This window comes from Mustela putorius, unplaced genomic scaffold (genome assembly GCF_011764305.1).
Source record: "Mustela putorius furo isolate JIRA1106 unplaced genomic scaffold, ASM1176430v1.1 tig00000196_pilon_pilon_pilon, whole genome shotgun sequence".
In the NCBI taxonomy this organism is placed as follows: domain Eukaryota; kingdom Metazoa; phylum Chordata; class Mammalia; order Carnivora; family Mustelidae; genus Mustela; species Mustela putorius.
This window is the reverse complement of record NW_025421310.1, coordinates 15,284,581-15,312,529: the sequence shown is the minus strand read 5'-3', so window position 1 is coordinate 15,312,529 and position 27,949 is coordinate 15,284,581. Positions and strand designations below refer to the sequence as shown.

At 51.7% G+C, this 27,949-nt stretch overlaps 2 protein-coding genes across 3 annotated transcripts; one reads left to right on the top strand and one right to left on the bottom strand.

Moving 5' to 3' along the window:
* Nucleotides 1-4: 4 nt before the first annotated feature.
* Nucleotides 5-24,991, bottom strand: DMRTC2 (DMRT like family C2). The gene is made up of 16 exons (XM_045077219.1): nucleotides 24,785-24,991; nucleotides 23,615-23,974; nucleotides 21,495-21,773; nucleotides 20,411-20,531; nucleotides 19,409-19,461; nucleotides 19,036-19,067; nucleotides 18,556-18,597; nucleotides 14,073-14,155; nucleotides 3,901-4,131; nucleotides 3,657-3,814; nucleotides 3,297-3,373; nucleotides 2,841-3,024; nucleotides 2,561-2,687; nucleotides 1,775-1,835; nucleotides 1,466-1,640; nucleotides 5-595 (listed from the first exon to the last, which is right to left on the bottom strand). The coding sequence occupies exons 1-16, from the start codon at nucleotides 24,846-24,848 to the stop codon at nucleotides 483-485; spliced, it is 2,160 nt and encodes a 719-aa protein (XP_044933154.1). The 5' UTR covers nucleotides 24,849-24,991; the 3' UTR covers nucleotides 5-482.
* Nucleotides 5,536-11,235, top strand: LYPD4 (LY6/PLAUR domain containing 4). Of its 2 annotated transcripts, none has more exons than XM_004767726.3 (5): nucleotides 5,536-6,690; nucleotides 9,418-9,604; nucleotides 9,799-9,942; nucleotides 10,418-10,744; nucleotides 10,975-11,235. In XM_004767726.3, the coding sequence occupies exons 2-5, from the start codon at nucleotides 9,538-9,540 to the stop codon at nucleotides 11,175-11,177; spliced, it is 741 nt and encodes a 246-aa protein (XP_004767783.1). In that variant the 5' UTR covers nucleotides 5,536-6,690; nucleotides 9,418-9,537; the 3' UTR covers nucleotides 11,178-11,235. The 2 variants fall into 2 exon arrangements, with proteins under 2 accessions (XP_004767783.1, XP_004767781.1); XM_004767724.3 differs by having other exon boundaries at nucleotides 5,538-6,690; nucleotides 9,799-9,948.
* Nucleotides 24,992-27,949: the final 2,958 nt, after the last annotated feature.

Here is a 27,949-nt window from a genome sequence, read left to right as displayed (position 1 = left end):
AGTGGCTTAAAACAACAAAGTTTTATTTCTCAGTTACTCACCCAAAGGTAGACACAAAATGAAAATACTCTCCTGTTTTTGCTTATATGGAGACAGACATGAGCGCACAGGTATGTATAGAATCATAGGTTATATAAGTATTCTGGAAAGTGAACTCATGCAAAAACCTATTTAGATACTGGTTAGCTTAAACTGCACATCTCTCACTTTGTTGGGGATTTAAAAATGTCCCAGGACCCAGTGAGTAAGAGAATACCACTTCAGTCAAGGAAATGCCCACACTACAAAAGGAACCAAAAGCTAATGAAGCACCTGAAAGCTTTAAAAAAAGGGAAAAAAAAGTAAAGAAAAAAAAAAAGAAAAGAAAAGCTGGAAGCTTGTACTACATTAAATTCCATACATAAATCCAGAAGCAAAATACCAAATATGCAGTGCCCGCAGGCTGTTGCCTCTTCCCCAGCAAGGCTTTCATCTCTGGGCTTCTAGCTTAGGAGGGAGATAGAGCCCAGACGCCCAATATGCAGAGCCACAGAGGGGGCTGGGCTGGGTCGGAGAGAGGGTCCAACAGGCTGGAATCCTCTTCCTCCAGCAGGAGCTATAAGCGGGAAAGAAGGGGGTAGGACTGGGTCATATCCATTTCCTTTCCCAGCAACCCCCTCTTTTTACCCCATTCAATCCAGGCCTCATCCTTGTTCACCTGGATTAGAAAATGCTTCCCCCTCACTGATTTTCCAACCTCCAGTCTTGTCTCTTTTGATCCCTCCATCAGAACCACCATACTTGTCTTCTAAAGCTCAGGGTCTCTATGTCCCTGCCTAGCTCAGAAATATTCCCTGGCTCCCTTTCATGCACAGTTGCTGGTCTGGACTCCTAAGACTGGCACCCAGACCTCCGGGATGGGAAGTCTCTCCAGCCTCATCTCCTTCTGTTCCAGCGGTTTTTCCAGGCAGGTTTCCTTACCCACACACCAAACCTAAGCCACCATCTTGGACAGAAGAATCCTCAGCCTTCTCTCTCTGTCCCCATAGGTTTCATTCCTCAAGATTCCTTTAGTTCTTTCAAGGTTTGTCACTGAGCTTTGTGGAGGCACCCTGTTTTGCCAACTAGAATGGAAAGTCCTTGAAGGCAGTTATCAGATCTACAGCAGGCAGCTGCAGGGAGCCTGAGGCTGGAGTCAGGAGATCAGGCTCTGCCAGCCTTGCCATATGCCCTTGGGCAAGTCCCTGCTTTTCTCCAAGCCCCCTTTTCCTTGACATCAGGGCATGGGACATTTGCTTTTAAGCACAAAATTTAGTAAAACTGGTTCGCCAAACAACTCTCAACTGCAGTTCCAGGAGCTAGGTTGAGAAGCCTGGGGCCTGAGTCTGAAGATGTTCAACATGCTGACCCTGCTTAGTCCCTACCTACCCTGGTACCTCCATTTCCCAACCATTCCTATCCCATCTTCTTTCAGGGAACAGGTTACCTGGTGGGCCACAGGGGTGGAGCAGGGAGATCCAAGGAGGATTGGGAGGAACAGAGGAGGTCAGGCGGGGAGCCTGGGAAGAGTCTTTCAGACCCACAAGAGCCTCAGCTGCCTCCCGCTGCAGCTGCCGCTCTGAGGGTGCAGAAGTCCAGGCCAGGCGAGAAGCTCCAGGGGCCTGCAAAAGAAAAGAAAAGAAACAGAGTGGGAACCCCCACTCTGCCACTCTCCAAGTACTCTCTCAGCCCCTGGTTACTTCACTATCCCTTATCTTCCTTTCCCCAGGCTCGATTTCCACTTCTTTCCCAGGACCTGTGGCTGCAGCAGAAGAGGGTCTGGGGTGCCACAGGGCTGGAGTATCAGAGTTGAGCATCTAGAAGCAAGAAGATAACAAGGGGGTTAAACACATGGATGGACATGTACACATGGAAGTCTGGGTACCTGCTGGGCCATTAGGCTTTGTGGACTTGGGCAAGTCCCTTCCCCTGTCTTGGCCTGTTTTGTTTGCTATAAAATGAAAATCCCTGCCAGCTTCTTTCCCCCAGAGCTACTGTGGCAGTGGTGTCAATTTTTAAAAAACATATAAATAGCGAGAGGGACAGGGATGGCTGTTCCTGCCCTACCAGAGTCTAGTTGCCTTCCTCTAGTTCCCCAATCCCCATGGAACTTGAGGAGCACCTTTAAGAAACTTTCTCTAATGGCCTCTGACCTCTACTGTAGGCCTCTGAGGCTCTCACCATCAGGTCCCACCCCACCCCACCCTTTCAGCAGGCAGTCTGATTCCATTTTATCTGTTTAAGAGGATTTAATAGCTACTGCTATTAAAGTCCTGAGCCTCTGCTGGGGTGTATTCCGTACATTATCACGAATTCTCATGACAAAGCAAAAAGAAGGTAATTGTGTCTCCAACTTACTGACAGCAAACCAGCTTCAGAGAGGTAAAGATACTCGTACAAAAGTTTTCAGTCAGGCAATGGCAGAGGAAGGAGTGCCCATCCTCACAGGTTAGTCTGAGACCTTGTATTCTACGTCATCTACTGTGGTGTCCAGGACAGTATTAGGCACATTATAGACAAATATCCTTCCCTCCCTACTCACGCGCGGGGCAGGGCAGAGGGCCCTTGGGATTCTCCAGAAAGGGGAGTCGTCAGTATCGGGCGAGATCCTGGGCAGGTTGGGAGGGGCCCATGAGTGGGCAGCCGGAGGGAAGTGCCAGGGTCAAAGCCTAATGAGGGTAAGAGAATGCAGGAGTGTACAGGGGTTAAAGGTCATGACTTCCATCTTCCTTCCTACTCTGCATCTTCTTCCTCTTCTCTTTCTGGTACAGCAGTACAATGGTATTCAAATATTTGCTGAATGAATATTGTATTAATCTTACCAGGAAAGGGATGCAGAGGGACAGTAGGTTCTTGGCATAGCAAGCGGCATACCACTGGTGGTGGCATGGAAAGTCCTGGAGGCAGCCAGTGTCCAGGAGCCCAAGGGCCTGGAGGCATTGGAGTCCAGGACAAAGGCAAGGCTTCTGGGGGACGACTGAGCAGCAGAGGCCCTTGGGAGTTATCCTGCAAGGGCAGGGAACACAAGCTGGAATAAGATACGAGGCTGGGGAAGGAATGAGTACATTCTAGGGTGGGTTCAGGACCTCAAAACTTTAGACTTGAGGGCTGAAAATACCACCCTCTCATTTTTTACCCATAGAAGAGAAGTGATTTGCCCAGGAGGATACTGCAAATCAGGGCTAGCTCTAGAACCCAAGTGTTGAGGGCACAGAAGGAGGGGGTCTGGGCAAGGGCTAGTATAAGAGTCACTCCTCCAGGGCCCAGGTTCTCCTTACCTTCCCAGGGGGCGTCAGTGCCAGTGGGACTGCCCCATGGGGCATCTGAGGCTGGGGTGCTATGTTTTCCTTTTCAGCTGTGAGGGAGCAGGGAGAGCTCTGATGAACCCTTTCTCCTGACCTCCACCCCACTCCAACTGCAAACTGAGCTCATACTTCCCTCTGGCCTTTTTCTACTCAGGGATCTCACTATATCCTCCCAACACTTGACTGCGTTTTAAAATTGGAGAGACTGAGGCCGCCCAGAGAGTAGAAACACTTTGAGGTCACATACCAATTCCAACGGAGGGTCTGGGACTCTTTTTCCTACTTATGCTTTCTCCACCCCAAACCTGGACCCATCCCTGGCCAGACACTCACCGGGGACCCCAGGTTGAGTGGCTCCCTTCTTGACATGGCTGGGAGTTTTGGGAGGAGCTGCAGCTCTCCTCATCAGTCCCTGAGCCAGATGCCTCTTTAGCTGTGCTTCCTGTTGCCTACGCAAGGCCACCTGGGCAGCCATGACCCTCCGGCGCTCCCTAAAACAGGGGTTGCAGGTCAAAAGTCAGCCTCGCTTTAGATGAGGCCCTTCCTCCTCCCTTCCCTGGAACTCATTCATACTCACAAGATGAGGACACATTTATGACACTCGCAAGCCTGAAAGAGGCACAGGCGCTTATGGCCCTTCAAGTGGGCAGTGACGCCGTGGTTTCGGCAGCGGGCACAGGTGGGAGAGCGACTGACAGCTCTCCTGGGGATAAGCTCCGTGCCTGGGGGGGCTCTGGTCTCACCCCCTGGGGCAGAGTCGGAGGCACAGAGGTGGACAACAGCGGGCATTTCTTTAGCTTCCATGGATCTGGGGGCAGGAGTGGGAGGTCAGGGCGGCCACGTGGGCCCTCTCCTGACCAGCCCTCCTGCCCCTGGGAGGTCACACCTGAAGGGGTTTCCACAGCACCCACCTGCAGACTCAGATTTCACCCTCACTCCTCGCACCCCCCCCAACCCGCCTGCTTTCTCCCTGCTTCACCCCACTGCCTTCCTCGGACTTCCTCCTTCCCAGAAGGCTTGCCTTCTTCCCCAGCGCCCCTCTCCCCCTTCCCTTCTCAGCTGCTGGCCTGTGCTTCTTCCTGCACAAGCCCCACGCTCATACCCCTGCATTCACCCCCCCCCCCCGGGTTCTACACCGCCTTTCCCCCAACGCCCTGTTCTGAGAGTTCTTCCTGCCGTAGGCGACTACCATCCTCCCTCCCGCACCGATCCAGTTCCGACAGCTGCGTTCATGCCCCCGTTCAATTCTCAGCGTCATGTACCTCCTGCAAGTCAACGTTCCCCTTGCTCCCCTTTTAAATCAGAACGCTCTCTTGCCGCCTCCCCGCCCCCACCCCCGCTATTACTTTATTCTCACGGATTCCTCGCCCCACTTTCAAGAATTATTTTCATTCACTCGACAAACGTTTACTGAGCCCCTTCCAGATGCCAAGCCCCCTCCTCACAGCACGGATTCCCGTCCTGCACCCACATGCCCTCCAAACTCTGACGTAAACCTGGTGGTCACTGCGCCCAGCGCTTGGGGGGCCTTTACCCATTCCCAGCAACCGATCTCATGCATCGCCCGGCCCACCTCCCCGCGGCGCACCACCGCCACGCGCGGCTGTTACTCGCGTGCACCCCCTTTCAGCTGCCAGGCCTGTGGCCTCGCCTCGCTCCAGGGTCCAGGAGCGCGCCTAGGGGCCCGCGGCGTGGGGGAGGGGAGGAGAGGGGCGCGAGGAGCGCGGGGGGGGGCGGGGGCGGGGGGTCCAGCGCCACAGAGAAGGGGAGAAGGGACAGGGAGGGGCGGGGTCGTGTTCGCGTCCTCGGCCCGCGGTTACCACAGCCTCGAGCGAGCAAAGTCAGACACAGTCAGGAGGACGCGAAAGGATGCGGTGAGGAAGTGGCGTGGGGAACGGCCGCGCTCGAGCCTGTTTTCCCGCCCCTTCTCACAAGGACCAATGAGCTTCAAGCGTCATGTCCCGCCGTCAAGGCAAGCGACCAATGCGCTTCAGGATCCTCACTGACGGGCCCTCCCCTTACCTCCAGCCCGCTTTGGCTCGCGCCAGACTGTCAGGCCAGCCAATAGCGCGTCGAGTTGAGTCTTATCCCTCCCCCCACTTGCCCCTCCCCCTGTGGCTTGCCTTCCCAGATTGTTGCTCCCCTTTGAGGGAGGTGGCCAATGGGGCGTCGAGTACTGCTCCCAGGATAAGACTGGCCCTGCCCCCCCCCGCCCCCGCAGAAACGGCCGCCGGGTCTGACCTCCCAGGCGTTGACCTGGACCCAACTGCGCACGCGCAGTCTCGTCCTGTAGCTTGCTCCGCGCGGTTTTGCCTCTTGCGCTCCGAGCTTCAGCTTCGCTCGGGCGGTTCTTTGCTGTGTGGACGCTCGTGTTTCTCTCACGTCTCTCCCTGTGCCCCAGCTCCAGATCTGCCCTTCTCCTTTTATGCGTTTCCTCTTCTTTTGATTTTCCCCTTTCCTTCCCTCATCCTATCTCGGGTTGCGTCCCTTTCCATGTCTCTCTTCCTGTCCGTTTAGGCGCTGATTTTCCTAACTTCGGTTTTCTCGTTCTCTTGAGAGTTCCTGTCCTTCTGTCCATCCTGCTGATTTTCGCACCCCCTTCCTCCACGATCCTATTTTCCGAATTGCCTGGCCCTGTCCACCCCCCCCCCACCCTCCCCCTTCCCTCTCTTTCCGAGACGAGGCTGTAGTCTGTCCCTTCGTCCCTTTCCGCTCTCGGCGTTCATCTCCCTCCTCGGTTTCGCCTCAGTTCATCGGTTGCATCTGGGCTCCACTCTGTCATCCTCACCTGCCTTCTCCGTGCGTCCCACGGTTTCCCTCCCACCCGCTCCTGTTGTCCCCTTTCTCTGCGCTTCCTGCCTCGGTCTCCTTTTCCCTCTGAGTGCCACGTCTTTGTGTCCTAGGCCTCATTTTCCTGCCTCTCCCATTGTGCTCTGGGTGCTGGTCCTCTGACTCCCTGCAAGGTTATAGGCCACGTTTGCTCCTCCTCCTCTGCACGGTTTCTCTCTTGCAGGCGTAGCATCCCCTCTGACCACCTCTTCTTCGTCCTTTCCCCGTGAGAATTTCATTCCGCTTTTTTCTGTTTGTGTCTCCATTTGTGCTCAGACTTCTGGATCCTGTCGTTTTGCATTCCAGGCCGGTGTGTGCTATCTTCTCTGATTGGCCCGATCCCTTTGTGTGATCCTTTGTCAGCCTTCATTTCCCTGTCCTGTGTTCCATCTTTTCTGCGGGTCTCAGCGCCTTTGTTTGCTACAGACTCCTGAATTACAGAGCCCGTGTGCCAGGCATTCTGGACAGAAAAGGGTGGCAGAAGTGACCTCTACCTGGACTGCTGTGCAGGCGAGCAGTACTAGACAAAGTTGGACAGGTTGTTTGGGGCCAATCTAGCAGTGGGGGATGTGGGTGTGGGAGGCTTGACTGCCTACTAAAGAGGTTGACCTTGATCCTTTAGATAGTGGAAAGACGGAGAGGGACTGGAGAGCCAACATTTCTGGAGAGTTTAGCACTTGCCTGATACTTTATATTAATAAGCTTAGTAATTTTCAATAGCATTCTCATGAGATGTATTATTAGTCCATTTTATAAATGAGTTCAACAACTTACACAAGATTGCACATCCAGTAAGTGGAGGGGTAAAGATTCTAACCTTGCTCCACCTTTGAGTTCAAAGCCTGTGAACTTTTGTATGACCTACATTGTTTTAGTTAGTATTTCTAGTAATCTTCATTCCCCACTTGTATTCCCTAACCCTCCTGTAGGCACTCACTTCTAGTGGCTAACGCCTATCTTTTGGTTCTTGTGTTCTTGTAAGATGTGTGGTGTCTTGTGTGCACACGTTTTTAAAAAAATTTGTTTATTATTCATTCATTCATTCATTTAAGTACACCCAGCATGGGGCTCAAACACATGACTCTGAGATCAAGAGTCACATGCTCTTCCTACTGAGTCAGCCAGGCACCCCTGCACATGTAGTTTTATTTTATTACTTTAAAAAAACGATTTTATTTACTTAGAGAAAAAGAGAGCATGGGGGAGGTGCAGAGGAAGCAGGAGGGAGAGTCTTAAGCAGACTGCACCCTATACACAGCGCTTGAGGTGGGGCTCGGTCTCATGACCCTGAGATTAGAACCTGAGCTAAAATCAGGAGCCAGACGCTTCACTGACTGAGCCACGCAGGCAACCCTGTGCCTGTGGTTTTAACTTATGCAAGTAATATAGTGTTTTTATTTAAAATAATCAGCACTGAATTTTTCTGATCCAGCCATGTACTGTTATGCGTATGTCTAATCAGTATTTTTTAATTGCATGATATCCATAGTGTGTGTCCCCTGAATGTTGTGTGTTCACTGAGTCTCAGCCAGGAATGCCCACATTGCCTTCAACTCACCTTCTCCGTAATAATGCTGCATCCTGGTATATGTTACTTTGTGGATGAAGGTGGAAATCTCTATTACGTGTACCTAGGACATAATAGAAGTGGAAATTTGTAAACCTGATTTGACTTAGTCTTGCCAGATTCCTCCCTGCAATGCTGCTTTGGGCCCGAAACATTGATCAGAACTTTCAACTGTTCCTCAGAGTCCAGAAGAAGGTCCTGTGCCCCTCCCAACAACCCCATGAGCAGCAGGACACAAGGGTCCCTGTATCTGTATCCCCACATTGCTGCCAACACATATCTTTTTCCAGCTGTCTGGTCCATTGCTAGTCTGAGAGATGGACAGTTTGATAGACTGCCTGTCTCTGATTATTGTTAAGCCTGAGTGTCTCTTCACATATTTTTTAGCCTTTCTGATTTGCTCTTCTGAGAACTGCCTCTTCATATGCTTGGCCCACTTTCCTACTAGGGCTATTCTCTTTTTCTTGTCAGTTTTCCAGAGGTCCTTGGGCATTCTAATTGCTTTAAGGCATTGTATATACTCTTCTTATGCCAATCTTGGCATTTCACATTATTTTAGAAATGTGTCCATTTCATCCAGGTTTTCTAAAGATTTTTTTTTTTTTACATCATCTCTATACCCAGCATGGGGCTCGAAATCACAACCCTGAAATCAGGAGTCGCGTGATGAACTTTCAACCAGCCAACCAGGCTCCCCTACTTTATTTGGGCTTTCAAATTTATAAATGTAGAGTTCTTAAGTATACTTGTATTTATTTTTTTAAAATAGCCACTCTCTGTTACTTCTGATTTTTAATTTGATATTTTATTTGCATCTTCTCTTTTTCTCTTGATTAGATTTGCTGGCGAATTATCTCATTGATTTTGTCAAAGAATGAATGTTAAGTTTTCTGTAATAACTTTTGTTGCTCTAATTCATTGATTTATGTCATTATCTTCATTTCTGTCCTTTGCTGGGGGGGGGCAGGTGTTTTGTTGCACCTTGTACAACTTCTTGAGTCAATCCATGACCATGCTTTTTAATGCTCCTGTTTCCTGACAAATGTATTGAAAGCATAAACTTACTTGTAAACACTGCTTTAGTTGTGTCCCACATTTTGACTTGTAGTTTAAAAAAAACTTGGTTTTGAAATGGTTATTGACTCACAAAAAGTTGCAAAAGTCATAAAGCCATAAATACTTCCTTCCACTTCTCCTCAGGGATATCTTCTACAACTGCAGTATACAAGCATGAACTTGACATTGGCATAAAACTCTCAACTAGAATATAGACTTTAATTAGTTTTCACCAGATTTTACATGCAGTTTATGTGTGTGTGTGTGTGAGAGAGAGAGAGAGAGAGAGAAATGTACTATGTTCATTATTATTCACTTCTAAATACTTTTCAATATCCTTTTCTGAACCAAGAGTTATTTAGTAATATTTCAGTCAATTTCCCTACACACCCCCTTGTTATTCTGATCTCATTGTCTCTGGCTGGAGAACAGCCTGTGTGACACTGATCCTTTGAGGAAGTCAGCTCCGCTCAGCACAGTGTCCAACGGGAGGACCTAAGCAGGAGTGTGAGGGTCATGATGAGACGCTAATGTGGGTTCAGGGCAGGCTGGAGAGGACACTAAGAAGACGGGAAGTCTTGTGTCCCTGAAGGTCACAGGGAGCCTATGTCACAAAACCTGACAATCAACTTTCTGCTCTAGAAACAGTGACCCAGAGGCGGGTGAACAGACAATTCAGAAACTGACGAGAACAGAGCTTGATACCTGGATTGATCTTGGTTCTGGATTGACCTCTAGCATCCAGGACCCCAACCCAGGACCATGGGACCCCAGCACTTCAGCCCTGTGCATCTCTTCTGCCTCCTAGGGGCCATCTCCACTGTGCCTCGTATGTCCTGTGGGGCTGGATGCTTTGGGACCCCAGAGGGTGGGAGGCTGGATTCACGTAACTAGAGGAAGGAGGGCTGGGTATCTGGGTTCCTCAGGGTTCAGGGCCTGTGGAGGCCAAGTTCTTGGCTGGCAACTGGGGGGCTGAGAAGGCAATGTGAGGGGCCCGTGACTGGAAGGGCATTTTCCCTTTAGGGGCCGTGGCTCTTTTATGCTATGAAGCAACGTCCTCACTCTTCAGAGCTGTTTCTCTTCATGACTGGAAGTGGCTTCTGATGAGGAGCATGGTGTGTAAGCTGAGTGAGGGCTGTGAGGAGACACTGGTGTTCATCGAGACAGGTGAAGGAAAGTGACTTTGATACATTACTTTTTTTTTTTTTTTTTGGTGGCTCTTCTGACCCCCAGCACCCAAGGACTCTGGACTTGAGCTCCAAACAGTTACTCCATTGTATCTTTGGAAATAATGTCAAGACACTGGCAGGAGAGGGCAGGACCTGGCTGGGTGTGGTGTGGACTGGATAGGAAGGCAGAAAGGAGGTGATCCCAGATGGATGGGGGACGATCTGGGAGAGAATAAAAGAAAGGGACACAGGGGAGAGAGGAACAGGGGGATTACTATGGGGAGGGTTTGGTGAGGAGAGACAGACAGAGACCCCAGACCTGGGATCTGAGCCCTGTGCAGCTGCCACGAGTGGACCTCATGGCAAAGTTGGTGATGCGGCAGAGTGAGCTGGAGGAGCAGGGTGCAGGGTGGGAGGGTTGGCTCTGGGTATGGCCAACAGCACTGATCAGAGCTCTCTAATCTGCTTCTCAGGGACCAGAAGGGGAGTTGTGGGTTTTAAGGGCTGCAGCCCAGCCTCATCTTACCCCCAGCAAGTCTCCTACCTTGTTTCGCCGCCTGGATTGTCCATTGCCTCCTACAGCCGCATCTGCCGGACATATCTCTGCAATAACCTCACCAACTTGGATCCTTTTGTGAAACTCAAGGCCAGAACTCCTAAGTCTACAGCATTTTCTCCCCATAGTTGCCCAACCTGTGTGGGCGAGCACTCCAAGGATTGCCTCCCAAATTTTGTCACCACTGATTCCTGTCCCTACGACGCCTCTCAGTGTTATAGTTCCACCTTAAAATTTCAGGCAGGTGAGAAGAGAAACTTGCTTTAGTGCCTTCCCACTCTGCAAGAGTCTGGAAGAGGGGATTGGGGCCGCCCGGGCCAAGCACATGAATTCCAAGGCGGAAGGACTAAGGTGGCTGTTACCCAAGTTTCTGGTGGGAGAGCCAGTGTCCTGGGTTGGGAGGGGCGTCTGGAAGCAGCGGCAGGGCCCTTGCATCTAGGAAGTGTCCCTGATCCGTCTCTGTCTGTCTTACAGGCTTACTCAATACCACCTTCCTCCTCTTGGGCTGTGCTCGTGGACACCACAAACTTTTAGAAAATTATCACCATATTGGGAACATCAGAGTGACCGAGGTCCTCAACATCTTACAGAAGGCCCAGATTGCTGGCGCAGAGCCCTCCAGTTGGAATCCTGCTTGGAGCCTCCTTTCAGGACTTCTGCTGGCCTTCAGGGACTGACAATCTAGCTGGACTGCACAAACCCCTTCCTGTTACCCAGTAAAGTCATAGAGTTGCCTTTCTGTCTTGTCCTGTGATCCTTGAGGGTTGTGGGGGCGTGGAAGGTGTGAGGGGAGCCAAACAGACCCTGGAAGGGGGGTGGAGGGGCAGGCAGTGGGCAGTGTGCATGGTGAAGTGAGCAGGGGTTGGGGAGGAGGGTCACTAGCAAAGTGACAGTCATGCCCAGCAGCCAGGAGGACCCCCAAAATTATTTTAAAGTTTTTTTAAAAAAGATTTTTAAAAAATTATTTATTTATTTGACAGACAGAGATCACAATTAGGCAGAGAGGCAGGCAGAGAGAGAGAGGAGGAAGCAGGCTCCCTGCTGAGCCGAGAGCCTGATGTGGGGCTCAATCCCAGGACCCTGGGATCATAACCTGAGCCAAAGGCAGAGGCTTTAACCCACTGAGCCACCCAGGCGCCCCTAAAGTTTTTTTTTTTTTTTAAAGTAATCTCTATACCTAGTGTGGGGTGTGAACTCATGACCCTGAACTCATGACCCTGAGAACAAGAATCGCATGTTCCTCCAACAGGCACCCCTCCCCCAAATATTTCATTTTTCCCCTTCCTGTGGTGACCTGAGCTCTAGCCCATTCATCCCCTGACTCAAGAGATCCTGGCCAAATCTCTCCCATTTTCTGGGCCTCAATTTCCTCCCCATTAAAATGAAAGGCCTGGGTCATCTGGGTGGCTCAGTTAGTTAAGTGTCTGCCCTCGGCTCAAGTCATAATCCCAGGGTCCTGGGATCGAGCCCTATATTGGGCCTTTCCCTTTCCCTCTGCCTGCTGCTCCCACTACTTCTGCTCACTCACTTTCTGTCAAATAAATAAAATCTTTAAAAAAAAATGAAAGGACTTATGAATTAGAATTGGGTATCATCTGGGTGTTTTAATTTTTAATTTTTAAAAGATTTTATTTATTAGAGAGAGGGAGAGAGAGGAAGCAGGATGGGGAGAGGGGCAGAGGGAGAGAGAGACAGACTCCCTGCTGAGAGGGGAGCCTAATGCAGGGCTCAATCCCAGGGTCCTGAGATCATGATCCCAACTGAAGTTAAGAGCCCACCGCTTAGCTAACAGCCGCCCAGGTGTCCCCCATTTATAATTTTTTTAAAAGATTTTTTTATTTATATGAGAGTAAGAGAGATTACACAAACAGGGGGAGTGGTAGGCAGAGGGAGAAGGAGAGCCGGATGTGGGGCTTGATCCCAGGACCCTTGGATCATGACCTGAGCCACAATCGAGAGTCAGATGCTTACCTGACTGAGGCACCCAGGTGCCCCCCATTTATAAATTTCTAATGTTCAATGACCTTTTCTTTCTTGGGACAAACGTTAAGTTAGTCACGGTGTACTGTTTTTATTCTATATACTATTGGATTTGGTTTGAGAGTATCTTGTTTAGCATTTTTGCATCTTTATTTATGAGTATGATTGGTCTGGTATTTTCCTTTTTCTGTACTTCTGTTGTTGTTCCCATTTCAGTTTAAAGGTTATACTAGCCTTAGAATAAGTTAGGGGGATATTCCCTTTCTATTCCAAGGATGAATTTCTATGATTTTGAGATGATCTGAATTGAAAGTTCTGTGGAACTCTGATAAAACTTCTCGATTGGATTTTTTCCTCTCCTTCCTTAAAATCTTTTAATATGGCAAATTTCAAAGAAATACAAAGAGAGTTTGTATACAAACATATACAAGTGGACTGTAGTTCACTAGACTAGTGAGAATAGTATCAGGAAACCCCATGCACCCATCTCCAGCCCCAAAGTATCAACTCATGATGAACCTTGTTGTGTCTACCTCCCTTCTACTCCTCCACGCACTGGATTATATGTTACAAATCATATAGTATTGTTTGTAAACACTTCTGTGTGTACTTCAAAAATGTAAGGCCCCCCCCCCGTTAAAAAATTCAAACTTAGAGAAAACTTGCAAGACTATAAGAGGGGACTCCCAGATACCTCTCATCCCTATTTACCATGCCACATTTGTATTCTGTCTGTATAGATCGAAATGTATGCATGTGTATGCACACAAATCATTTTCATCATATATATATATATATATGATTTTTTAAAAAGATTTTATTTATTTAAGAGAAAGAGAGCACATGAATTGGGGGGAGGCAAAAGGCAGAGGGAAAAGTAGACTCCCTGTTGAGCAAAGAGCCTGATGCAGGACTCGAACCCAGGATCACGGGATTATGACCTGGGCTGAAGGCAAATGCTTAAATGATTGAACCACCCAGGCTCCCTACGTATGATTTTTTAATAAACCAATTGAAAGTTATAGGTATCATACTACTTCACCCTCACTACTTCCACCTGTATCTCACCAGAACAAGGATTTTCTCCTATATATCCACCCTACGATTACCAGGCTCCCCCCATTTGATCTTCACACAGCAATATTATCCAATATGCGGTCTCTATTAGCTTCCTGTTACTGCTGTAACAAATTACCACGAAGATGGTGGCTTTAAGCAACAGATACTTATTCTCTTACAGTTCCAGAGGTCAGAAGTCCACCATGGGCTTTGCTGGGCTATAATAAAGTTATTGGCGGGACCACATTCCTTTCTGGAGGTTCTGGGGTTGGATCAATTTTCTTGCCTTCTCCAGTTTCAGGAGCCAGCCCATACTCCTTGACTTGTGGTCTCTTGGTGTTCAGCAGGGAGTCACCTTGAGGATTCCACACCTCCCTCTCCCTCTGTCTCCCTCTGTCCCTCTCCCCAATTGCAAGTGAGCGCTCTCTCCCTCTCTTTCTCAAATAAATAAATCTTTTTTAAAAAAGGAAGACTCTAACATTGACACCACTGGATACCAGAAGTAGGAAAAAAGTATGGACTGAAAAAGGTACCTGAAGAAATAATGGTCCAAGAAGCTGAGGGAACCCCAAGCACGATAAGCAATCACAGTGAGACACATGCAAACTTCTGGAAACTAAAGACAAAGAAAAAATAAATCTTGAAAAACAGCCAGAGAAACAACCCATTGCATATTAAGGAACACTGATTTAAGTGATGGTAGGTTTTGTGTCCGACAGCCTGGAGGCCAGAAGGAAGTGGCAGGGTTTTCAGGCTGACTACAAATCCTGATCTGGCAAAATGATTTTCAGGAGGAAAGGGGAACTAAGGAAATATTGTGATGAAGGAAAAATATGAAAATTTGTTGCCAGCTGACCTACTATTAAAGAATAACCAAGGGAAAAGATGTCCAATTAATTCATCCTTCTCTGTGGCTTATGTTTGGTGTCATATCTAAAAGCTAACCAAATTTACTTTGTTTTGAAGTCAACTCTACCCCCAACATGGGGCTAGAACTCATGGCCCCTAGATCAAGAGTCACAGGCTCCGTCCACCAAGCCAGACAGGTGCCTATAACCAAACTTAAAATAATTGAAAGCAGAGTCATCTCTCTGAAAATAGTAATCAAACAAGAAATCAGCAATAGAAAGACAACAGAAAAATCTTCGAACAATTGTAAAGCAAGCTACATATGTGTAAGTAATCTACGGGTCAACAAGGAAGTCTCAAAGGATATTTTAAAAATACACAGAATTATATTAAATACACTAAAAACATCTCCATCACTTGTAGGATGCAACTTATGCTGTGCTGAGAGAGGAATTTGTAGCAAGAAAGGCTTATAAGAGAGGAAATATCTCAAATCAACAATCAGAGTTCCTACCACAAGAACTAGAAAAATAAGAGCAAAGTGAACCCAACTAAAAGCAGAAGGAAAGAAATAGTAAAGATAAGAGCACCCAGGTGACCCTCATGTTGGTCACTGTGAGTGGACATAATGGACCTGAGCCCCACGAAGGGCAGGGCTGGGTCTGTAGCATTAGAGTTGGTTCTGTGGGTGGGATGTGGAAGATAGGAGTGGCTGTGAGAGCCCTAGCATTTTCTCTTCCTCTGAGGGGGTCGCAGGGAGATGCAGAAACTCTAAGATGTTGGATTCTACCCTGGGAGATCTTCAGGCCTCTTTTGTCCCTTGGGTGGAATGTTTGCTCTGCTGGGAAGGGCAAGCAGATGGCAAAGGACCCTGAAATCAGACACAGGGCTCAGCTAGGAGCAGCTGGGAGAACAGCTCAGGGTTCTGTTCAGCCTTGCTGCCTGGGGGGCTCAGCTGGGGCTTGGGAAACAGGACCCTGTGCTCAGGGATGCTCCAGGCTGGCTGATGGGTATATTTCCAAGGTCATGCACCAAGGGTTTGAAGACGCCCATGAAACATTCCTTCCTTATTGTAGACAAGAGAGGGGCCTGGCCCTCAGGGGCTAGGATGTTCCCCCAGGAGGCTGGAGCTCACTCCCAGCCTCCCAGAGGCCACCCTCTGGGGGCAGCAATCAGCCAAGCAGGGAGCTGAAATGGATGTGCCAACAAGTAACAGCTGGACATGTGCAAAGGGTTTATGATAGACAGAGCAGAATCGAATAGTCCGTGTAATAGCATTCGGCCTCATTATATCCTTCTGTAGAATACAAATGGGCAGTCTTTCCAGCAGTCCCTCATTGTCTCCTCCCAGCTTAACTTGTGGGGGAGGTTGGCTGGGACACTGTCCATGGTGCTGATGGAACCCAGCAATTCCCAGGGATTGGGAGCCTTAATCTAGTTCTGACCACATTCTTTCCATTCTTAACAAGGAGCATTACTAACAAGAGATGGAGAGGGCTTCACGGAGTGTGCACTGGCCTCTGTCTCCATCGCTCAGGGCACTGAGGGTGCTGTAGACATTACTGCAGGAAGTGGCTCCACAGTTAGATGACCAAGTCCAGGCTGCCCCCAGCAGTTGGTAGTGAAGGAAGGTGATGAACAAGGCCTTGAGGGCTGTGATAGAGGGCTTGAAGGCTGTGGAACAAGGGCCCCTCAGAGATGTTTCTATCCTCAGGCCCAGAATCTGTGAATCTGTCAATGATAAAGGGACTTAGGATTAAGAATCATGGGATGTAAGATTACGGTGGTATATACGGGTTGGCCAAAATAATCACAAGCGTTCTTTCTTATAAGTGACAGAGGAGGGCAGAGGAGGCAGAGCCAGAGAAGATGTGATGGATGGAAACAGGACACAGAGAGACTTCATGTTGCTCTGCTGGCTTTGGAGGTGGAGGAAGGGGCCACAGCCATGGGAAGCAGGTGGCCACCAAAAGCTTGGAAAAGCAAGGAAACACACTCTCCTGGAGCCTCCAGAAGACATATCAAGGTCGCACCTTGATTCTTGCTGCTTTACACCATGAAGCTTGCAACAATTTGACACAGCAGCAAAAGGAAACTAACAAGCAGAGTCACCTTGTCTAAGTGTATGTTTGGGATGAGGAGGGTCTTAGAGCTGAATAATGATGTGCTACTTTGCAGGTTGTTCTTCATACCTCTAGTTTCATGACTGACAACAGCTCTGGCAATGGCAGACACACTTGTGAATGTGGGTGCAGTACCGTGGTGCTCAGACCACTTTTGTTTGTATGAATGTGGGTGCCGTGATGCAAACGAACCCACATGGGAAGAACACCCAACATGGGGCCTCAGGGAAGGACCAAGACCTTCTGGGCCCAGTGTGTGGAGGAGCTATAGAGGAGGCACAGGTGGGAGGATGCCCATGGACCAGGTGGAAGAGACATTTTGTCCCACCACCATGGGAACCTGGGTGACAGGAGAGGAAAGCCCCCTGCCTCTGACCTGGATGCTTCCTTGTGGGGAGTGGTGTTTCAATCAGGTCCAGTTCAGGGAGAAAAGTGGACATTGATGGGAAGTACTGGGCGAGAGGTCATGGGCTGTGCCTGGGAGGGCCATACTCAGGGAAGGAATTCTGGGTCTTCCCCACTGGGGTTACTTTGACAGCCTGTCTCTAAGTCACCCTTGGGGGTAAGGACATACTGAAAGCTGGCCTTGGACACAGAGGAGAAACCTTTGGATAGGTGTCAGTGCCCTGGATCCAGGATTTGGGGACAGGCAAGTTTATTGGTGAAGACCACTACTCAGGGCCACCAGGGCTGGTGGAGGAGAACTCAGGACACCAAAAGATAGTGAAGGGGTCCCACACCAGGATGTGTGCCTGCCATGGCTGCTCCTTCCTAGCTCATCTTGTACGGTCATCAGAGGGCCCATGTTCTCTGCTTTTGACACCCAAACCACATTTATCTATTGCTTTGGTCTATTGCTTTGGTCCCTGAGTGGTATGAGGATCTATTGCTTTGGTCCTTGAGTGGTGTGAGGACTGCTGAGTGCTCTTATGATTTGGCCACAGCCCTGGCTCTAGTTAGCATGGTCCCAACAGTCCACACCCCTCACCTCTTCTTCTATCCTGGAGGACCAGAGATGAAGGCTTGGTCAAGTCAGAGGTAATGTTTCCCTATGTGACCAAAGAGAGAAGAGACCCAGAGTTTCGGGTGAATTTCTTTTCTCTTTTTTGTTTTTTACACTTTATTTATTTTCTCAATGTAAACTCTATACCACATATGGTGCTCAAATTCATGACCCCAAGATAAAGAGTTGCATGCTCAGGGCACCTTCAGGGCTCAGTCAATTAAGCATCTGCCTACAGCTCAGGACATGATCTCTGGGTCCAGCCCCCTGCTCCGTGGGAGGCCTGTTTCTCCCTTTCCCTTTGCCCTCTTCCTGGCTCATGCGTGCTCTCTCTCTCTCTCTCAAGTAAATAAATAAAATCTTTTTTAAAAAAGAAAAGAGTTGCGTGCTCTACTGACTGAACCAGCCAGGTGCCCCTGGGTGAATTTCTCTAAGAGAAATTACCTTTCACAAGAAAAGGACCAAGGAGGGGATGAGTCCTCTTCATCCAGATCTTCTCAGATCATCCTCAGGGGGTCAGCGGTCAGGACACTTTCCCTGAGAACCCCCACTTCCTGGGAGATGGGGGCCTTTTTCCTGGGTTCAGGGAAGCCTGTAGTGGTCTCCAGAAATCAGGAAGTTCCCAACCCTTGATGTTCCTGAATATCCTCAGGGCCTAGTGCTGGTTCTCTGGCACAGGCTGTGGCTCCTGACCCCACCTAGAGTCCTGGGTCTCAGCGGCTCCCAGGCCCTGGGGAAACTAAGAAGACATTTCTGCTTTGTGGTTGATCTGGCAGTATGTGTTTGTGTCTGGGTGTCGTAATTCCTGTAAAAGAAGAAGAGGCCTCTGAGCCCCTGTCACCTTCATAGAACACATCTGGGTGACTTTCAGCTTCTAGGTCAACCTGGGCTGCTCTATGGGAGCCTATTTCCTCCCAGTATCCCCTGTTCCTCTCTGCACTGCTGTTTCCTGAACCTCAAAGCACAGTCAGGGGCAGGCTGGGGGCAGATCTTCAGCCCCCTTGGGCTTTGGGGACCAGAACATTAGGTGCCCACACTCACCTGGTAGATAGGAATGGCTGTTGTGGGGCCGGGCAGGGAGTCCTAAACAGGAGAGAATGGGTGTTTGTAGATAGAGCGGGAGGGTCATTTTTCTATGGGAGTGACCAGTTCTGTCTCTTGAGCAGCCTTCTCCAAGCCTGCTGGCCCACACCCCAGTCCCAGACCACTGCCCACTGCCCCCTTTGCCCCATTCCTGTTATCCCAGGACCCCTGGCTGATGCCCTCAGTGCCCACCCTGCCCCTCGCTGGACTCCACTGTTCCCACTGGCCAGCTCAAGGGAGCAGGGACAACTCAGGACATGGTGGGGGGTGGTCCTGTCTCTGAAGAGGGTCATGCCTGGCTGGAACAGGGTTTGCCTTGTCCTGGTTAATCTGGAAGAAGCAGGGTCTGCTCCTTGTTGCTGAATTGGTTGGATGCCCTGCCTTGACCTTGCACAGCCTGGACCCTACTGGAAAGAGAGGTGGAGGGGGCAGGCTTACCTGCGATTTGTTGCTGCTGGCTGGAACCTGCCCTGGGAACAGAGACAGGAGTTAGTACCAGGGCTGTGAAGAAGCTTGGGCTCATCCTCCCAGGAGGCAACAGGTCTGCAGCTCTCAGACAACAGGGAAGCAGGAGCACCTCCCAGAGAAAGAGCCATGGCCATTTTAGGGCCCAGTGCGGGTAAGGTGTTGACCTATGATCTAGATTCCACAGATCCCTGAACCTGGCTGGTTCAGGGAATATAGCCAGTTGAAGTCCCTGGGTTAAAACCCCAGAGAAAGGGTCAGTGGCTCCAGGCGGCTGAGTAGCAGGAGTGGACATTGGGGCAGGACCTTGGGGCACCCAGAACACCCAGGCTGACAAGATACTCACGGGGGGTGGATGCTGGGCAGCAGAGCTCTCTGAGGTCACACCAGCCACTGGCCCTAGGAAAGATCAGGCTTAAGTGTGAGGGCTGCAGGGAGAGATCACAGCTTTGGTGTCAGAGCAGGGGACAAGCAGGATCCTGATTCCAGGCAGGGGTTAGAAAACCAAACCCCTCTCTCCACCAGTGCTGTTTAGCAGAGGAAGGGCCCAGGAGAGGGGATGAGGAAAGGCCATTGAAGCCCAGAAGGCAAGACCTGCAGCCTGATGGGTGGCTAGGAGAATGTGTCCTGAAAAGGAACGAAGAACCCAGGAAAGGAATCAAAGATGCAGGCCTGACTGAGTGGTACGGTCAAGGCTGCAGCTCCTTGTGCAGGACACTGGGGAGCCCTGGGTATGCTGGATCCCCAGCATGTGGAGCATGTGCTGAATGTGGTGTTCCTGCTGTGGCCACACTCTTGCCCCCACAGGCCCGCCCACAATCTCCATCTTCCTGGACAAGCAGCATAAAGGACATCCAAAGACTAGCCCTGGGTGAGCCCAGGTTCTCCGGTCTCACACATCAGGGGCTGTGGTTCCCGCATCTGCCATTTGGGGGTGACATACCTGGCCTGTCAGGCTCTTCTCCTCTACATTTCATGGCCCTGCCCAGGACGACCCTCAGATCCTGAGGCTGCAAATCCCCCTCACAGAGTGGGGGGACTGAAATAAACCACAGATGCCCTTTGCTGAACACTTAGTCCTGTCATCACTGCTGCAGATTTGCCAAGTGACCCAGACAACCCTGAGAGGTTGTTCCCTAATTGTCCCTAATTTATACCCAAGGAAGCTGTGAAGGAAGCACCCCAGTCAGCAGCTGGCGAGAAAGGAGCCAGATGGAATGGGAAGGAAAATCCATGGGGCAGCTGGGAGCCTGGAAGAGCCCGTCTAGGATCCTAGGTCAGGACAGGTCTCCCTCCTGGCTTGGGGCAGCTGTGGGACACGATCGGTGTGTGGGAAATGTCATTGTACCTTCCAGTCCTTGTGCAGAGCAGGAGATAGCCTAGGGCAGTTGCCAGTGCCAGTCCAAAAAGGACCCCGGCTACAAAGCCAATGATGGACCCCACAGGGAAGCCTGTGGTGCTTCCTTCATCTGAAGAAGAAGAAACAGAGGGGAATGAGTCCCAAGTCAAATCTGGGCAAACCAGGAGAGGCCATGGGGGAAGGGCCTAGTTAGGGAGGAAGAAAGGGCGTTGAGGTCTGGCTGGTGTGTGTGTGTGTGTGTGTGTGTGTGCATGTGTGTGTGTGAATGTGTTGTCACCACAGTGCCCTCATCCCCTCGGCCTCTGCATCATTTCTGTTCCTCACAGTGCAACCTTGGACTTTGTCTAATCGCCACATTTCCCCCCCACCCCAGAGTGTTCATTTTCCTCTCATGTTATGCCTCTTCCCTGTGTCTTCTGTCATCATTGATGGTCTTGGAGGGAGGCCCTTACCTGTCCACTCAACACTGATTAAGGAGAATAACACCAGCTGACTGCGTTCGAGGTCTGCTCTGTGCCAGGCACGAGGGAAATATTTATGTTGACTCATCTGCTGCTTCCCTGCCCACGAGGGGCCAGGTGTCACGCCCACTGTGCACAATGAACAACTCAGTGTGGACAGGGCCCAGTAAACCAGTGAAGGTCAGAGAGCTGGAACGTGATCAGACAACACTCATCCCAGTTCCCTGAGACATTACAGCTGGCAACAAAAATGTTAATAACCAAAGGACAATAGCTGCTAAATTTGACTGAGCCCCAAATCTGAGTATGACGCTATCTCAGGATTTCATCTCATGAACTCATGAGATCTCATCCCTGTGGTCCATTTCTTCTTTCCAGTTTTAGAGAAGAGGAAAATGAGGTTCAGGAGGTTGAATGTCTTGACCGAGTTACAACAACTGGTACAAATCAGAACCAAGATGCTAACAAGATTCATCTGATTCTGGGGAATTTTATCCACATTGCCCTAGAGGCCCTGAAGGAGGCTCCCACCTCCTGCAGGCCGCCACCCATTTCACGCCGCCTGCCATGAAATATTAGGGAGGAAGGGGGAGAGTTTGAGGGTCACTCACAGCTCACAGCCAGCCTCACAGGGTCACTTTTCCTGGAATCGCCTGGGTTGGAGACCTCACACTGGTAATTCCCGGCATCCTCCTTCCTGACAGGGCGTATGGTGAGGGTGCTGTTGTCCTGGGTCAGTGTCATCCTCTCCATGAGCTTTAGACTCTGGCCATTGAAGAGCCACCCGATAGAGACCCCAGGGTTATTTGTGGAGCAGGTCAGGGCCACAGAGTCCTTGTCTTCTGTGACTGTGGTGTTGCTGGCATGGAGAGCGGGCTGGGCCAACGGCTCTGCAGGGAAACCCAGAAAGCAGCTTAATGAGAATGGGCCTGGTCCCTGGTCCCTGGGGCCTGGGGCTAAGCTTCCTCTGAGGTGCCAGCCAGTTGGAGGGCCCCAGACAGCTCTGTGAAGGTGTCCCAGAGGATGGCCCTGCTGTCTGCAGAAGGATGAATGTCTGTGTTCAGGTGATGATCTGCAAGGAGAGGGCTGTCCCTCACACTCTGACCCTTAGGTTCCCTCTGGCCCTTAGTCATGTGTCTGCTCCACCCAGACATCACGGTGGCATCAGCACCATGAACCTCGAGCTCGTGTGGCCAGCAGCCTCGGTATCATGAACAAGAGCTGAGACCAATGACCAGCAGAAAGCGAGGGGATGAGCAAGGGGCACGGGAGCTGAGGGAATGAACGACCCATCATCTCTTCAGAGAGGCACTCTGGGTGCAGGATCCTAGGAGATCTGACCACCAGGCTCTCTGCCCTCGTTGGGAGAAACTCCCACACCCTTCCCTCCTTCCTTCCCCAACAAAAGCAACTGAGTTTCCTACATGTGGGCCCTGGGCTGGTTCTAGGGGCATGATGGGGAGCAGAAGGCCAGTCCTTTCCCTGACACCCAGTGGGAGGGCCAGGAAGACAGCAGGAAACAATCAGATCTCAAGTCTAGAACAGGGAGGTGAGGCTCGGGCATCTGAGGGCGGCCAGCTCGTTCTGACAAAGGGTGTTGGGTTCCAGAGCAAACATGGAGGGAGCCTCTGTTTGCTCTCACCACGCACACCAGCATCCCTCCCTCTGATGGAGGAGAGGACGGGGCTGTTTCTGCACACAGAACCGGGGTCACTCCCATCTGCTGCTTCTCAGTCTGTGTGACCCTGATTCAATGACTGTATCTCCCTGTGCCTTGGTTTCCCCTTAATGCACCAGGTATAATGATAAATGACCTCTACTTGCCAGGCCTTTGAATTATCCTTTATTTTTTTTTTAAGATTTTTTTCTTTATTTACTTGAGAGAGAGACAGTGAGAGAGAGCATGAATGAGGAGAAGGTCAGAGAGAGAAGCAGACTCCCCATGGAACTAGGAGTCCGATGCGGGACTCGATCCCGGGACTCCAGGATCATGACCTGAGCCGAAGGCAGTCGTCCAACCAACTGAGCCACTCAGGCGTCCCTGAATTATCCTTTAAACAACCCCAAATACCTAACCCAAATTTGGGCTATAGAAGCTGGCCAATCAAACGGCAGCTGTTAACTACTTTGCTCCGCTAAAGAAGGTTCCCTGGGCTTGATTCTTGGAGGAGGAGGGGTGGCATGGAGCTTCTCTTTGCTCTGTTCCTCCCTGGCAGTGCTGCCCATCCTCTGGCTAATGGACTGGGGGCTTTTTAGGTCTGTGCTGTCCATGCTGAGCCTCAGGTGAAGGACCAGGCTTGGCCCCTCCCCCGATGTGGCTCTTGAGACTGAACCCTGGTGGTGACCACCTCAGGCAGCCAGAAATGGTTGTTCCCAGTCAGCTCTGCCCAGGAACCCCAACCCCATCCCGGCACAGATGCCCCAGGGTCACTAGAGTCAGGAGCCCTGAGACAGTGGTCTGGGCTGAGCTCTGGTGAGGATATCAGGGACCCCCAACCTTGGCCCTGATGGACCCTGCAGAGTCTTTCTCAGATGATCCCAGAGTCTGGATTCCAGGAACGGAATTCCAGTCTTAGGAAGTTAGTCTCCACTGTGTGTCCTGCACTAAATGTTGGAACCCTCCCCCAACACGGGACATAATGCAGAGGGGGAAGGAGGCCCAGTCCTGGCCTGTCATCCTGTGTGAAGCAGGAATTCACCCCACCCAGCACCAGAGGTGAGAGGTAATTACGGAATATGCGGAGCCGTCCAGTTACTTGTGCCACTTCATAATTTCTATCTACAATTTGTAGAGTGTAGTATCCTGTGTCATTCAGGGTGATGTTCCGGAAGAGCAGGGATCCCTTGGGGTACACTGTCTCTCTGCCGCTGTGTGCAGGTCCTGGGATAATAACTCTTACATCTACTATATATGATACAATACGACGGTTCTCCTCTGTTGTGGCCCCTTTGAACCAGCTGAAGCGTCCAGTATCCCTAGGCAGATTGTGGACTTGCAGAAGGACGTCCTTCCCTTCGGTAGCACTGGGCGGCACGGACTCCACAGTGACATGGGCAGTGGTGGGCGGGTTCCAGAGGGTTAAGAGCGAGACTAGGAGGGAAGGGAGCAGACGGATCAGGGTCTGGACCTGGGTGTCGGAGGGAAAGCTGGGGCCCTGCAGACGGAGCAGGTCCGCATCCCCTAGCCCCCTAGCCTCGGGGTGTGTGTGTGTGAGTGTGCACGGGTATCTGTGTGTCTGTGTGTGTCTCTGCTGGTCAAGGTCAGTGGCATGACCGCACTGCTTCATCTCTGAACTTACTTCCTCTGTTTGGAACAACTTCCTCCCATGTCTGTGGCTCACTCCCTCACTGCCCTCAGATACCTGCTCACGCTCAGGGGCTCCTCGGGAGAGGCCTGCCCTGACCGCCTCCTCTGAAGACCCTCTGTCTCCACGTCCTGACCTTTCCCTGTTCTGTTCCCTTCATGATGCTTGTCAGAACCTGACCTCACATTCTAGACGTCTTGGTCCCCACAGAAGTGAGCCTGGGGAGCAGGGACTCGTCTGATGTGTGCTGTACTCCCGTGGTGGGGCAGGCGGCAAATACCGGGCTGAATGAATTGTCCCCAGGGCCCTCCAAGTCTGGCGCTTGTCAAGATCTCAGGTTGGTGGGAAGGGACAGCAGTTAGGGTCCCTGGTTGTTGTTATCATCAGTTTTCCAAATTCAGTGCTCAGTGATGAGTAACTTGGGGAACAGCCCGTGGCTCACCACTTCCAGATCCTGAGACAGTCCTGTCGCTGAGCGGCTCCCCCAGTCCTGCCCTGCTCCCTTGTCCCCTCTCAGAGCCCTGTCCTCCCTGGAGTCCCCAGCCAGCCTTTATCTCCCACCCTGCCGCTTCCTCCCAGGGAACTGTCCCTCTCACCTGCCAGCAGGAGGTCCTGCCAGGGGGCCCGTCCTCCTCGGGGAAGGACCGAAGGGGGCTCCATGGTGCCCGCTGCCCGCTCTGTCCCTCCCTCTGTGAGAAGAGCTTCTGCTCCAGAAATGCTCAGGAGAAGCAGTTGTCCCAATGTTGGCTCTGTCTTAAGTGGCCCCGGAGGCAGGGGTGTGGGGCGGGGTATCTGCCAGGGCCCCTCCTTTCCCCTCCCCTCCCTCCTCCACCCCTTACCTCCTTCCCCACTTCCTTGTCCCCTTCTTCCCCTTTCACTTCTGTCTACATTTCGATTCCCTGACAAGGGCTGAGGCCTCTCCCTCTTCAGCTGTGATTTCCCAGCATATGGGAGCGCGGGCACATGCCCTTGTTTGGACAAGCACAAGCCTGTGGCGTTGGGGTCTGGAGACCCACAGAGCTCAGGGTCAGGGTGCAGGGACAGCGCCCCCACAGCCCTCTCCCCTCCCGGCCAGGGACCCGTCCTCCTCGGGGAATGGCTGAAGGGGACTCCACGGTGCCTGCTGCCCGCTCTATCCCTCCCTCTGTGAGAAGAGCTTCTGCTCTAGAAAAACTCAGGAGGAGCATTGCTCTCCACACTTGCCCGCTTGGCCGCCCTTCCTCCCTGGGCTCTGAGGGGCCCCTGAACGGAGGAGCACTGGGCGGGGCATGCGGGATGGGGGCGGGGTCTCTGTCCGTCCCTGCCCTTCCTCCCTTCCATGCTCCTCCCCGCCTCCTGACTTTCTTGGCCCCTACCCCTTTCATTTCTGTCTACGTTTGGGTTCCCTGACAAGGGCTGAGGCCTCTCCCTCTTCAGCTGTGATTTCCCAGCATATAGGAGAGCGCGCACATGCCCTTGTTGGGATATGCACAGGCTTGTGGCGTTGGGGTCCAGAGACCCACACAGCTTGGGGTTAAGGTACAGGGACAGCGCCCCCACAGCCCTCTCTCCTCCCCTTGTGGCTTTCCCCTTTGGAGCAGGAGCCTGGGGGTTGCCTCAGGAACTCCTGTTACCAGGATGTCATCCCCACTGTGTGCTGGAATCACTGTGGAACTGTATCAAGACAGTGAATGCCCAGGGGACACCTAGAAATGCTGCTTCAGCAGATGCCCAGCCAGGCTGTGACCCCATGATGTGGGGGTGGGGCCGCCTCTGCTCCTCCTGTGCCCACGGAGGGTCTGCAGATCCTGTGAAAATGCAGAGTCTGACTCAGCAGTTGTGGAGTGGACCCCAGAGTCTGCCTCTACCAAGCTCCCAGGTGATGCTGACTATCCTGGCCCAGGGAGCACACTGTGAATAGCAAGACTGAGGGGACCCGGTTCTCTTTGAGGATGGCCCTTCTCCCCACTCCCCTGCTGTGTCCTGGCCTTGAGTCTGTGGGCACCACACACAGAGCCCCAGGGTCCCCAGATCCCGGGGATGATTGCCTTTTGTAACAGAGAAGGCCAGCTGGGCACTGGTCTCCCCAGTGCTCTCACAGCCTTGGGGAGGTTGGACTGACTCCTGGCGGCAAGGTCCAGAAATGACTCTGGGGGTGGAAAGGGGCAGGCTGGATGATCCCTGGTTGTCCCCAGCCCGGCCTCTGCTTCCAGGACACAGACCCAGGACCAGATGTCTCAGGAGCTCCATTCCCAAGTGCGAAGGGACTTCCCTGTGTGTCCTGAGAGAAGAGATGGTGGGAGGTCAGGCGGCCACGGCTCCTGGAAATGTTTCGAGGAGACCCTCCCTCTCTGTGTCCATTGGCTGAACTGTGGCCCAGAGACAGACCATGTACTCCTGAGCATCCTGGGCAGTCTGTGTCCTCTGCCTGGGGGACCTTCCTGTGGTCACCCCGCTTCCCCCATAGGTGGTGCCAGGCAGGGCATGGGGAGCTGCCCATGGGGACCAGGGCATGGGGACCCTGACAGATCATGGAGCTCCTACGGCCTAGAAGGAGTGCGCAGGACAGAACAGGCATGTGGGAGGGACCCAGAAAGATCTGTGGGAGAAAGGGATGGAAACCAGGCTCCTCTTCCCCCTCCTCAGCCAAAGCCAACTTCAGTGTTTAATGTCCTGTGTGTTGTCTGCATGTGCCTATTTCGGAGGTGAGTTTGGGGGCAGCATCTGGGATGGTGACCAGACTCCAAAGGGTGAGGGTCCCTGAGTCCTAGGCAGAAGTGAGGGACTGGTCAGCCCGGGTCCTGGTCCCTGTGGGTCCTAATCTGCCTGACTCCCAGGGCTGCATGAGCCTGGAGAAGACAGGTACAGTCTAGAAGGTTCCTGGTCTTGTGTGAGGAGGGATTTTGTCCCTCAGCACGAGCTCTGTCCACCCAGAGGGATTTTCTCCCTCAGCACGAGCTCTCTGTCCTCAGGATTTCAAGGAATAACCTCGTAGGGGGTCCCTTGAGCCTTTGGGAAAGGGGCCAGCCTGGGGACTGGGTCCCACAATGTCCTGTCTCCCCATCACAACAAGGATGGGGGCCATTTGTGTCTCTTTCTCTCCTCTGCTCTAGGTCTCTCCACAGGAACCAGGAGCTGGGAGCAGCCCTTCCCAGAGACTCAGCCCCGAGTCTCTGGGAAACACAAGCAGATGCTGGGTTCTCCTGTCTCACCTTCCTGGGAAGTTCCCCCTCGCTCCCCAGCACACCTTGGGCTACTGAGACATCTTCAGGGAGACATAGCAGGTGCCTCCACAGACCAGGGGCCCTCAGGATGAGGAGTCAGCTCCTGATGTCTTTGGAGGTCAGGGTGGGGCTCTGAACTCCCCTGGTATTAACCACACCTAGGGTTTGTGATCCAGAATTTGTGCGAGGTCAGATCTCTGAGAGAAGAGGAAGGACACAGACTGCCCAGCCAGGCCTTCCAAGGGAGAAGTCGTTCACAAGATCCAGATGGGAGGGGGTGTCCGTGTTGTGGGAATGAATGGGGGTCTGACCTCTAACTGTAGGAGGCCCCAGTCCTCCCTCCTGAATCTAGGAGGGGTAGAGGCCCGGCAGCTTACAAGGTCAGCCTCAGACACGTGCTGGCCTCCTCCGGTGCTGATGCCAGTGGCCTCAGTCCGCAGGGAAGAGGCTCTGACCCCAGGTTCACATGGGGGACATTGTGTGCTTTCCCTCAGGCCCTCAGTGAGTATTTACTGGGCATCTGTGACGTGTCAGGCTCTGGGCTGGATCCTGGGAACT